The sequence below is a fragment of the Haliotis cracherodii genome, unplaced genomic scaffold, assembly GCF_022045235.1.
Source record: "Haliotis cracherodii isolate W230 unplaced genomic scaffold, xgHalCrac1.p SCAF_13, whole genome shotgun sequence".
In the NCBI taxonomy this organism is placed as follows: domain Eukaryota; kingdom Metazoa; phylum Mollusca; class Gastropoda; order Lepetellida; family Haliotidae; genus Haliotis; species Haliotis cracherodii.
In genome coordinates this window covers 35,678,932-35,692,599 of record NW_027266268.1, presented here as the reverse complement: position 1 = coordinate 35,692,599, position 13,668 = coordinate 35,678,932, and the positions used below count along the sequence as shown (strand labels likewise).

The 13,668-nt window shown below is 40.8% G+C and overlaps 1 protein-coding gene across 1 annotated transcript; it reads left to right on the top strand.

Moving 5' to 3' along the window:
* Positions 1 to 465: 465 nt before the first annotated feature.
* Positions 466 to 1,593, top strand: LOC139458659 (neuronal acetylcholine receptor subunit beta-4-like). Its single transcript, XM_071240074.1, has one exon. It carries the CDS (start codon positions 466 to 468, stop codon positions 1,591 to 1,593), a length of 1,128 nt encoding a protein of 375 aa, XP_071096175.1.
* The last annotated feature ends 12,075 nt before the right edge of the window (positions 1,594 to 13,668 follow it).

The window sequence follows — 13,668 nt, the reverse complement described above, 5'->3', positions numbered from 1 at the left end:
GCCTATGCATTCCAGGGACATGACGCATTTAAATGTTTCCAGTCTACTCATATTGCAGAAAGCAAAGATACACACAGTACTTGTCACTAAAAAGTATATTAACGATGCTTTGGAAACACTGATTACTGAGAATTTAATAAAAGATTTTTTCCATGGCAATCTGTTGGCATTACCACCTCCATTATTTGTACGTAATTGCAGTAGGGGCTATAAAGAGATACGGCTTTGTCCAATGAAGGTGGGGACAGGTATTACTATAGAATCATTAATATTAATCTAAAGCGCTTACTTACATTTTCACTAATGGGTGTGCGCAAGGCGCCTGGCATTATTGATTGCGTGATCCGTGTTGACTCGTATTCCAGTTCAAAGGTTCATTGTCATAATTTAAGCAAAATTATAAATGGATAAACACCTGCCTGACAATATCTGTCATTTGGAACATCACCACTGAACACTGAAACCATGGTTTACATGCCGTCTAAAATCCTTAACTTAGTCGTCATATTATCAATCGCCAGTACCTGTGATAGCACTGAGTCGTCATTAGGAAGACTGAAGGCATATCTCCAAGGGGAAACTGATGCTTATGGCATCAGTGTTGATCTCTCCGATGACAAACAGGTCAACATAAGTATGTTGCTGATGTCCATCTCCAATCTCAATGCTGCCGAGCAGATATTCACTTTCAGTGCTGGTTTCCGCATGACGTGGCTCGACCCAAATCTGGCTTGGAACAAAACTGATTATGATAATATTACGGAAGTGACCGTCTCTGAGAAGTTTGTATGGATACCGACCATTGCCATCCCTAACGGTATCGACAGCGCTACCTTGGCTTCAGAACAATCTCCAAAGATATCCAGTAATGGAATTGCATCACTTCAATTCATTGAGAGTTTAAAGACCAGTTGTCAAATAGACATCACTCGGTACCCGTTTGATCAGCAGCGATGTAGCATCCTGTTCACGCCTGTAAATACTTTCGATCTTGGAGTTGACAGCACCGGTTCTATTATTACGGGATTACCTTCTTTCTTTATTGAGAACAGTGAATGGGAGTTGATTGACATACTTGCCAAGAACGTAGACGTCCAAATGAAACAGATATCAAGTCTGGTATCGTTTGAGTTCTTTTTGAAACGCAAGAGCATGTTCTATATAGTGAATATCATCTTTCCTATGGCTCTTCTCTCTCTGCTCAACGCCTGTGTGTTCCTCCTACCAGCTGACTCCGGAGAGAAGATGTCCTACCTCATCTCAATATTTGTGTCCTATGCAGTATTCATGAACTTCGTCAACGACTCGATCCCCAAGTCTGGAGACGTGTGTCGACTGTCTGTGTACCTGTCCCTCATCCTCTGTCAGAGCTGCCTGGCTATCATCACCACCATGGCCACACTCAATGTCCGCAATAATGGTCAGCTATTTCAGACCAAGACGGATGTACAGCCAGAACACGACCTTGTAAACACGAAAATCACTGAACGTCCGTATGTGAAGTCTGCGTCAAACGTCCGCCGCGCAGACCACGTTTTGTTCGGGATCTTCCTGCTTCTAGCACTGATGTCCCTGCTGGTGTTTTGTGTGTAAGAAGGAACTCGTCGGGACCCCGACGTCCGAACCCCACACTGTGTTATCATCACCACCATGGCCACACTCAATGTCCGCAATAACGGTTTCCTATTTCAGACGGGTGTACAGCAAACGACAATGTTAAGACGAACAACGCTGAAAGTCTCCATGTGAAGTCTGTCCCAGACGTCCGCCGCCCACATCACGGTTTGTTCGGGTTGTTTCTGCTTCTGGCACTGATGTCCCTGTGGTGTTTGTTGCATAGGAAGGAATTCGGCCGGATATCAATTCCTGAATTTCGAATGTGTAATTGGATGTTCAAATGTGGGATCCTTCAGTCATGTGTTTAAGACTCTATTGTTAACTTCAATGTTATTATTTGACACGTAGGCTTATAGTCAATATGTTGTGTTCCTCTATTTGGAAAGTTACATTAAAGCTGTGTACGACATTCCTTATTATTGAATTAACTTGATGAAATAGGGACTGTTGTTCACCACGCAACCAGTATAATTCCAGTTATAATATAAACGGCCTGTAAATATTCTAGACTGGACCAGTCAAACCAGTGATTGACAACATGAACAACATTCTAAGCATCTGGGGCACGCTCACGTTTCATTGTGTCTCTAAAATCAAACATGGAATAATGATCTGAAATCTTTCAAAAACGGTCAGACAGCCAATTCACTTCCACTTATTTACGCATATGCACTGGTAACAAAGGACACCAGCGAAACTGCCTCATCTCTTTCATGTTTAGTTACATCCATAAAGATTCAGAGTGACAAAAAGCTGTCCGAAATACTGTCTAACAAGTTGGAAGTTAAATTTCCTTTCATGACATTCAACCCTTTTGTGTCTACATTTGGCAACGTCTGAGGTACAATCAAGCATGCTCTGTGTATGAAGATTTCAAAGTGTGTCCAACGACTCTTCAAATGTTGTTTGATCAAGGTGACACCATTCTAGGCCTTGACAAGGCTTTCAAAACGCTTTATGATAGTCATGTGGTGCCAAAATTATGTCCGATGCAATTCCCTATCTTGCTTTCCACATGTTCCCTGTCTTTTTCAGGTGAACAATTGACTTCCCTTTGCATGCATTTGTGACTAGCTGTTCCACGGGCGGGGCAGGATACGCTCACCTTTTTGCGAACACCTGGTATCATCACTATTTGATAGTGATTCATAAGCACATGCTCATGATCTCGTCAGAACTGTACAATGGTCACTGAGTTTAGCAGAGATTTCTTATGAAACACCTTTGTTTAATCTTTGTTTAATTCATGGCTTGCAGAAAGTCAATGCATCACAACTCATGGAATAACAAACTGGCAGTTTGAAAGGCATACCTTCTACCCTTTGTGCAAATGTCACATTGCAGCAGGATAATGCCCATCCCCATGTTGCTCGTGACTTTTTGAGGCAGCATAACATTGATGTACTGCCTTGTCCGACTGTTGTTCCAGACCTCTCACTCATGGGACATGTCTAGGATGAAATAAAACGACGCACACCAAAATCCAAAGACCAAAATCAGCCGGTAACGCAAGGTTAGTTTGGTTGGCATTTGGAACTTTAAATAATGTTGGTGACTTGTAATTGTTTATCAGTAGCCCTTTACGCTTCAAGACCAATGTCAAAAACCTTAACAGTGTGGTATCTGTGGAAAGAGCAGACACTGGGCAGTAATAACAAAGAAAGTTTAGGGAAAGTAATGGTATAAAGAGTAAAAAATATAGGAAAAAAACAACGTGCATACATATAATGTGGCCGGGATGTTGCGCAGAATGTTTCCCCAAGTTACAAATACATTCTTCAGATCCTTGAGGTAGTAGTAGAACTAATAATTTGACCTATTTCAAGGGCTTCATTTTGGGTTATTTCGATACGACCCGAAGTTAAAAATTATGTGTTGTAACCCCTGGTTGTCGTCAGGATATGCAAGGGGTTGCTGAGGAGTTCTGAGCCTAAATATGAGAGATGTATCCTTTACAGTTTGCATGTTTTACCTTCAATACGTTCAATCCGTTCTATGTTTGAGCCAAACACACAACCAGATCTCCTGCCTATTTCTGGAGGCATCAAACTGAGGCATCTCCGTTGATTGAAATGAAAACATAAGGGGCTGTCACAATGTTCATCTCCAACTGAAAGGGCTAACTCCAACAGCCATCCATGCTGACATGGTTGTCAACTTTATGGGAAGATGCTCCTTCCTGTGCCACTGTTAAGAGGTGGGCAGCAGATTTCAGGAGGGGAAGAGAGCGTCGAAGATGATCCAAGATCCGTAAGATCTACCAACACTGAGGAATTATTTTATAAAGTACATTATCTGATTATGGATGACCGACGACTCATCACACGTCACATTGCCAATACAAGACAACTCTCATGACAGATGAATGTATTGGGAATGACAATGAGATTTCAGCAATCGTCTCTTGTGATTTTACATCGGTTTGAAGCAGACCCAGCTGAATTGGTTTGAGCGATTTGAGACTTGGGTCTTGGGTTCCCAGCCGTCAACTGGAGACTACACAACAGTGTCAAAGCATTGAATAACATCTTCCCAGAAACATGAACCGTCTGTTCCATCAGATGTCAAGATAGGTTTCGATTTGCTGGGATTCCAGAAGCATTCTCCCTGTGAACTACCTTATGCCAAGCCGTTGTCACATCTATTACGGAATTACTGATATCTTGAATTGAATTGAAGATGTCTTGATTGAATAGAAGATCTCGTGGATGGAATGGAAGATATCACGAAATGAATTAAGGTCATGGTGAAGCTTGTTACTGATATCTTGAAAAGAATGGCTGATATCTTGAATTAGATTAGTAACAAAATGTGATTTAAAGACATCAAAAAGTCATGTTTTTTTATATCAGTTATTCAATTCTTGATATATAGAAACTAAATACAGATATCAATAATTAATTATTGATGTCTTCAATTATTGCCATTATTGATAGATTTATTAGGAGATAAACATACTGTGTTTTCAATGTAGAGCTAGGTTACCTGTAGATTTAACCCCGCTAAATTGAATTTGGAACCGAACGTGCAGCGTGAGGTTTCAAATGTTAAATTTAGCGCGGTAAGTTTATCTCCATTCTACCATGACTAAAAAAAACGCGAACTCTTTGGTGTTAGCAAATATACTGAGTGAAGCGGCACGGGTTGAGTCCAGTGTCTTGAGTGGGTTATCGATCTGAATTACGGAATCAACATCGCACGTCACCATTATGACGTCATATCGATCATTGTGACGCAAAAGATATAAATATGCCTACCGACAATGACTGAAAATAGTACTATTCTATGAATATTAGCTTCCGTGGTGATGCGGCCGTCAAACCAGCTGTTTTAATCAGAGGGGGTTATTGTGATTTAATAGCCTCTGATTGACCAATCAGAGTCGAGTAAATTCCAAATTCATGGTAGAATTAATTATTGATGTCTTCAATTGTTGCCATTATTAATAGATTAATATTTATAGATAGTTTCAAATACTTCTGTCTGTTAAGTACTCTTGGTACTTTCTAGGGAGAAGTGTTTTAAAACTTATCACTGCTGTCATTGTCACTCCCCTCAACTCCTCCGCGAATTGCTTGACTTGTTGTTGAGGCTAGTTCTTGCACAAGTTGGGCATGGTTTGGCGCCATTTTGGAACGATAAGAATTTACGGATATGTAGCCAGACAGGAAATATTTGAAGATATCTGTTAATCATTTCCCGAACTTTTCGGGACCTTAATAATTCTTTTGCTTTTCCTTCATGTTACCTAAATTATATTACAGACATTAACAATTGGTATAAAGATATCTTCACAATTATTGATAATATTTTTAAACTGATTTTTATTTTCAATAACCGTCAAAATTAATTATATCTTTAATTGAATTAAAGATATCTCAAATTGAATTAAAGATATCTAAAACGAGTAAATGGTATCTGTAATGCATTTTAGGATATGTATAACTTATTTCAAGATATCTTGAATTGAATTTAAGATATCTTACACTTATTATTTCTGATATCATTATGTACAGCAGGGTGGTACTTGTTTAATTATATCATAAATACATTTAGAGATATCACGAAATATTTTGTTGATATCACAGTAACATTTTAAAATATCAGTTACTGTATTTTGGATATCAGAAATGAATTCAAGATATCTTTAATTGAAATTTGATGTCTTGAAAACATTATTGATATCTTTTAAACAATCGAAGATATCAGTACTTCCGTTTAAAATGTAAAAACAGCTTGCCCTTCTACTTCTCGAAAGGCCAGACAATTGACTGCTAATATTACGCTAAGCTGCTATGGCAACTGTCTGAGAATATCAAGGCTAAACGTCATGGACAACTCATGGTATGTCCACCAGGACAATTCAACTGTTCACATGCCGCCATGTGCTGCAATGAATAGCCGTGGCTCTAAAGTCATTGAACATCCTCCATATTCACCAAATTTGGCACTGTGAGATTTCCATTTGAAGTAGGAACAATATGACAAGAATTATGCAAATGATGATGACGCCGTTCCTGCTGTGGGGGACTTTTTTACACCACCATGTGGAATCCTTCTGTACCAAACAGTAAGCAGGTACTCCAGAATCGTTGACAGAAGAGTGTAGACATCAGACATCATTCTTTTGAAAAATAAGCCACGTTTTACCCACCCTTCGAGAGACAAGAGACGTTTGTCTAATCTACGTTGCAAGTGCGGATTAGATACCTAGTTGTAAGCACTGAATTCCTTCCACACTATTCTGAATACAAAAACTCAGATCAAGGCTGTTTTAGGACGTTTGAAAGTGTCAAACTGCTGTGCATTCGTGGGTGCACTTATTTAAATTACAGAAATTGTTTAATGTTGCTGCCCCTTTTTTACTCATTGCGTTGATTATTTCATCGTCAACTATGTCTTTGAATACGATTTCTATAATTGATGTTGTCTGCTTATTTACTAATTTTGTAATTCTGTAATTTAGAATTTACTGTAATTGAGTTCTGTACTTACCGATTTCTGGGTTAAACTGCGTTCCAATTTCGTAGTCTCCTCCTAACAGGACCCGTGAAGATCCGGGGTCGAATAGGTCTTCAGCAACCCATGCTTGCTTTAAAAAGCGACTATGCTTGTCGTAAGAGGCGACTAACGGGACAGGGTGGTCAGGCTCGCTGACTCGGTTGATGCATGTCATCGATCCCAATTGCGTGGATCGATGCTCATGATAATCACTGGTTTTTTTGGTCCAGACTGGATTATTTACACAAACCGCCCTCATATAGCTTGAATATTGCTGAGTGCGGTGTTAAACAACATACCAACCAACCAACCAAACTCGTAACAGCGTCATAAGTTAACTTCGACACAACCCATAGTGTGCAATGCTTAAGTCAATAGGGTCCTTCGTCATTGTCATGTTCTTCGTCCAGATAAACTATTCTCTGAATCTGCACCAACTGAAATAAGCAATTTTACTATTTTTGTCAGCCTGCAACTTTAGTATAAAGGTATTAAATGTCACATCGTCTGGCATTCCGAGTGTTTGTGTGCAGACTTCTTGTTCCTTTCTGTTATGGATGGCCGAGAAAAACAACAGCCTCATAAGTAAATTATGATTGGATGAGAAATATGTCGTTGTCTTCTTCACTCCTTAGTACCAAGTGGCGTCTTCTGTTCTTTTTTCCGAAGCAGCTCACGCAATACTCCTTTATTCAAGGGGTCCTTTTTCGTTTGGGATTGTTGTTATAGGCAGTAACCTTGTTTGATAGGCATTACTCAGAAGTTGACAGATGACAATGTAGACACAATTTATGGATAACAACTTCTTTAATACTGTAAAGGCAACGTTTCGGTATAGATTCTTATGACAGAATGAGGAACATTGTCCAGAATATATACTCTTCAAAAAAAGAAACTTGACACTGACTTTCAAAATGTAATATAATGCGATTGTTTCAACATCGGACACAGAAACCATAACTGAAACACTGTTTGAAGATTAAAGTACACAATGTTCAAAACATGAATCGTGTCACCTAGACAAACACACGTACACGATACAGTTAATGTCACAGGGGTACAGAAAATGTCAGTATCGGTTGTGCCCAACACGTGCATCAGTCACCGCTTGACACTGACGACCCATAGATGCAATCAAATTGTCAATAACACGCTGTTGGATGTGCTGCCATTCATGCGCCGGAAGTGTTTGGTACGGTGGATTCCTTCTGCGAACGCGTCGATCCAACTCGTCCCACAGATGCTCAATCGGGGACAAATCTGGTGACCGGGCTGGCCAAGGTAACCCGGACTCTATGGTAGGCCAACATTTTACTGCCTCCATTTTCTCCAGCTGGGTGTGAACACCATCAGCCGAAATAACATATCCTCAACAATCGAGTGAGTCAGTTAATTTTTAACATCATATCGGCAATCCTAAGAAATTGAATCTCTTTGAAGAGAAGGCATTTTTTTAGGCATTGATTTTAGGCCAGCTGAGGTCAGACGATCTAAATACTAATCTAGACGGGTGGTTTGTGTCCTTTTTGACTGACTCAACTGCAACCATGCTCATATTGCGTCATTACGGGCAGTTTACACACTAAAAACAACTTATCACATGCAGTAACACCCACGAGACAATACCATTGGGAAAAGCACAACACAATATTGGACGCATGCTTTTAATGCCTGCTAAAACCTTGTTCTTACCCATCCCCATAACATGCAAAACATATCTCTTTGGGGACAAATTTGATTGGCGACGCTAAAGCGTGCCAGAAACCTGAGATTGTCTGTCAGAATCCTAAATTTGTCTGATGTGGTGACATCAAGGACCTATACGACGTTTTACTTTCACCAAAACCAACTTATTCACTCAGTCACTCATTCTGTTGAGAGGCTGCTGATGTTTGTGTCCGGAATACTTAGTATCATACACGGGTAGTAAGTGAGTGACTGAGTGAGTATGGTTTATGCCGCTTTTAGCAATATTTTAGCAATATCACTGCCGGGTACAAAAGAAATAGGCTTTACAAATGGGCCGATGTGGGGAATCGAACCCAGACCTTCGGCGTGACGAGCGAACGCTTCAACTATATACTAGGCTACCCCAGCGCCCCATACACAGATAGCATAAGACCGAAACAAACCATAAGCGAGGGAATCTTCAGTTGATGGACAGACCAGGGATACAAGTTGCACCGCCTCGCTAGTCCGAGTCGGTTTCAAGCTTGAGGCCAAGTAGAATTTCAGGCGTGTTCGGCGGCGTTTATAATCTTTCAGGTTAACTGGCATCCCTACAGACAATCATAACCAGCTACGTTCCATCGTCATTGCGTCACATGTTTGCATATATCACGTTCATTAGAGATTATTGGTGTTGCCGTTGTATTTAACCAACGAAAGAACCCAGCGAGTGGAAAACAAGTGAATGCTCAGACAAATGAGCATTCGGATTACGTCGGCAATATTTCTCATGCAACATGTGTCGCAGCCTTGTGGTATCTGCTCTTCACACAAAGAGGCACGGGTGGCCCAGTCGTCTGATGCGACGCGATTCGCTGTGCAGAGTTACGTCCCTTAGGCACGCCAGAAACCTATGATTGTGGGTTCGAATCCTGGTTCGCCCGTATTATGTTTCTAGGTTTGTCAGCACCATACCCGTGCTCGTGGGTTTCACCGAAGTGATAAACGTCTGAGAGCTGCATTACTTCGGGCTTTCCTCCCATACACAGCTGACAAGCCGTGATATAACTGGAATACTGTTAAACGTGACTCACTCGCCCATCTCCCACACACATTACAAATTTTCCTGGAATGTGCGCATTTATGTATTACGTCACATTGTAAGTGATCAATCAGTTCCCAGAACCAGTCTATTGTCAAATGGACATACATGACATATGGATACACCCGTATATTCTCAGACTGGGCATCCTCAATGAACTTGTGCATGAAATGTGTAAAGGATTTCCATACCAAATATATTATTTAGTGAACAACATGGTTAAGGAGGAACATAGCCAAGATTATCATGAAATAATGTGTTTATTTTGGAGATGTTACAGATTTTCAATTACGTCCAAAAAATTTTGAATGTCACTTTTGTTGCACAGACTAAACTGTCAGTACCATGCACACTTCTGGTTCACGGAATTGAGGAAGACCAAATATTGACTTTCCAACAGTATCTTGTGTAACCTCCCTGAACCCAAACAACTGCTTCAAGATGCCTCCTCGTTCTTTGGATCAATGTCTGGATTTGATTCTATTGAATTCTGTCCAATTGTTCATGCAAAGCAACAGTCAATTTATTGAGCGTATGGACAGGTGTCGAACACGAAGGCCTAAAATGGGACAGAATTCCCCAGACACAAGACACTGATGGAAAGAAGACAAATACAGCTGCTCGCATCATATTCCCTGGAGTATAACATCCCTGTATCCCTTGTGTCAGGATCCTGGATATCGGGTGCAATTTGACATCATCCTTGTTGTCACTCGGTGGTGGCTGGGGAGCAGGGGTGCGGAATAATGTTATTTCATCATGTCACTACAACAATTTGGTTCATCTCGGAATGAAAAGAAGAGACGTATTGAGGATATAGATCACTCAACTGGAAATAATTCTCCAAGCTTTGATTCTTGGGCTAGATTCCTGGTTATTGAGGCTAGTGATCAACTACCTATCAAACTGAGCCCGTTTGCTGTCTCTAAAGCAGTTTCAGGAGTTCGTTGGGAGGTGAAAATTGTCACCCGTCTTCGTGGTGGCTCACTTCTGGTTGATCTCTCAATCTTTTGTCTATCAAAACATTTGCCAATATTGAGGTTGCTGTGTCTGTGCACAGAACATAAAATTCTTGTGGAGGCATCTTTCGCGACCGGACTGGTTGCTTGTCCAATATGTCGAAAGAGGACATTGCTGCAGTGTTGGAGGAACAGACTGTCACCACAGTAAAACGTATCACTGTCAAGAAAGATGATGTCATCACAAATACAAACACTCATCTCTTGACCTTTGTGCGTACATCGCTTCCGCAATCAATTAAGGCAGATTATTTCAATATCGGAGTGGAGGTGTATGTCCCCATTCAACTCTGATGATACAAATGCCAACAGTACGGTCATGGATCACAGTCTCGTAACAACTCTGTGGTATGCCATCTTTGTGGTAGTACCCTCGAAAACTCTGACTGTGAAAATGATTTCAACTGCTTTAACTGTCATGGCCAAAATACTGCTTCATAAAGGTTCTGCCCCGTGTAGCAAAGAGAATTAAAAATATGTGAAGAATCATACCTAGATGCCAAGAAACAATTCACAAATAAGACCTCAACTCGTTTCCAGCCTCTTTCCCAAGTCACTCAGACTAGTGCTGGATCTCAGACAGTCAGCCTGAGAAACAATCTCCAACGTCTGTTTCACAACCAGTCACCGTTCCTTTGACAAAAAAAGAAAGAAGAAAAATTAAATAGAAACAACACCAACCGTCCCTACATACATCTTCAGAGGTTCCTCTACAGAACTTGTTTGGACCTGGATATGGAGATCACTCAGTCTTCACAGGACAGGGGGGCACGGGTGGCCCAGTCGTCTAAGGCGCCTCGATTCGCTGTGCAGAGTTGCGTCCCTTGGGTACGCCAGAAACCTATGATTGTGGGTTCTAATCCCGGTTCACCCCGATTATGTTTCTTGGTTTGTCAGCACCATACCCCCTGCTCGTGGGTTTCACCGAAGTGGTAAACGTCTGAGACCTGCATCACTTCGGGCTTTCCTCCCACATTAAGCTGACATGCCGCGATATAACTGGAATACTGTTAAAAGCGGCGTTTAACCCAACTCACTTTCTCACTCACTCACAGGACAGGTGGCGGAGTACCTCCTCCTCACATTCACGTGAAAGATCTCCAATTGAGTCACCATGACGCAATTGGCCAATCTAATGCAATCTAATGCCATGCACTTTTACATTATTTCAATGAGATCCCATTATTGATACAAGATTTACAGCCCTCTGCACTATATCTCCAAGAAACCAGGCTCAAAAGTACAGATAGGTTCACTTTAAGACAGTACGATGATTATCATTCCTTTTCTCCTCCGGGAGATAAAGCAACGGGAGGCACAACTATCTTGGTGCTGCAGGACATCATACATAGCCCTGTCACTCTTAATACAAATCATCAAACTGTTCCTGTTCTCCTGACTCTGCACATTGCTTTTACGCTGTGCTCCTTATATATCCCTCCTTCCTCTGACAGTCTGATCATCAAAATCCATATGATCAACTTCCAAAGCCCTGCATTATCATGGATGATCTGAACGGTGAGGTGAGGTGAAATTGTGTTTAACGTCGCGTCCAAGATTATTGCACTTCTATAGGGACGGACATGCACGTATGTGTGAGTGTGTGTGTGTGGCTGCTTGTACTAGTCTGGACTGGTGCTGATTTATAGTGCTAGCCCAATTAGATACCATGCTGCAGTTTAGCATGAATACCACACTCAGACACAGGATACTGACTCCCAGCCGACCAGTCCTTGTTTTAGCCCCTTAATGCCGAGCGCCAGACAGGGTAACAACAAGTACCATCTTTTAACGTCTTTTGGTATGACGCGGCCGGGTATCGAGCCCCGGACCTTCCGCTCTCCGGGCGGACGCTCTATCACTACCCAGCTAACAATTTCACGTTGTGACAACGTCGTGACAACGTTGTGTTTACGTTGTGGCAACGTTGTGGATGTAACGTCCATATAACGTTATTCTGTTGACTCCCATTTATGTTGTCACAACGTCATGGCCTAACGTTGTGTTACGTCATATTCACGTCGTCACAACGTTGTGATGACGTTGTATTTTACGTTGTGGGAACGTTGTGTTTACGTTGTGGTAACGTTGCGGATGTTACGTCCATATAACGTTATTCTGTGGACTCCCATTTATGTTGTCACAACGTCATGGCCTAACGTTGTGTTACGTCATATTCACGTCGTCACAACGTTGTGATGACGTTGTATTTTACGTTGTAGGAACGTTGTATTTTTACGTTGAGGGAACGTTGTATTTGACGTTGTGGTTATGTTGTAATTTACGTTGTGGCAATGTTATAATAATGCGTACTACCACGGACGTTGTCACGACGTGAAATAACTTTGTTACAAGGATGAAATACGGTTGTGACCATTCCACACTAAAATGTTGTAAAAACAACCCCAAAAAATGTTTTAGAATATGCTTTAGTCACGTGAATGTGTATGATTCGAGATACCTTTTACCAATATTTGAAAACCAGGGCGTCGAATAGCCCGGTTAACAGTGAGTTAGATCCTGTTTTGCTAACAATGTTCAAAATGTAAAAACACCACTGAGCTGTTAACTAGATACATGATTTGACTATTAGAAAGTTAGACACCATTACCCTTTAGGCTTGTACTGAAAGAAACAAAAAAAAGAATGGCAGACAATGTAAGGGGTTGACCATGTGATATTTTCTGGGGAGGGTCGGGTCCTGGAATATTATCGAAAAAATATATTGTCACCGAAAATACTTGACAAAAATAATAACGGTTCAGACTGGTGAAAAAAATGCCTGCCACAAAAAAAAATGACATAGATCTAGATGCAAGGTGCTTATCTTCAGGCTCATAGAGTTAAAGAAAATCATATATCTGCTTTTGTAGCTGTGACCGAAAACATATGTAATCTCCATAGAAAGGTTCCAGGTCCCCACCTCCTTGAATATTAAATGGTCGGTCTCTAAACAAGTCCATATTGTATACTTTCAGTCATGCGAAGTCACCATTCAACAAAGAACTCCAAGACATATTTGCGTTGACATTTTATTATTTTTAGATTATAGAAAATGTATACACTTTTCTAAATTATTGAATGCCAGAATCTTCTTCCTTTGGTGTTCACTTCCACTTCCCTGAAATACAAACAGCTTAATAAATCTCAAGCAGGTATATGAAAGATTTCATATGACGAGAAACATTCATTTGGAGATAAGGTTTTATCAATATTCAAACAATAATGTATAATTCAAGTAACTGATGGAAACAAATTTTA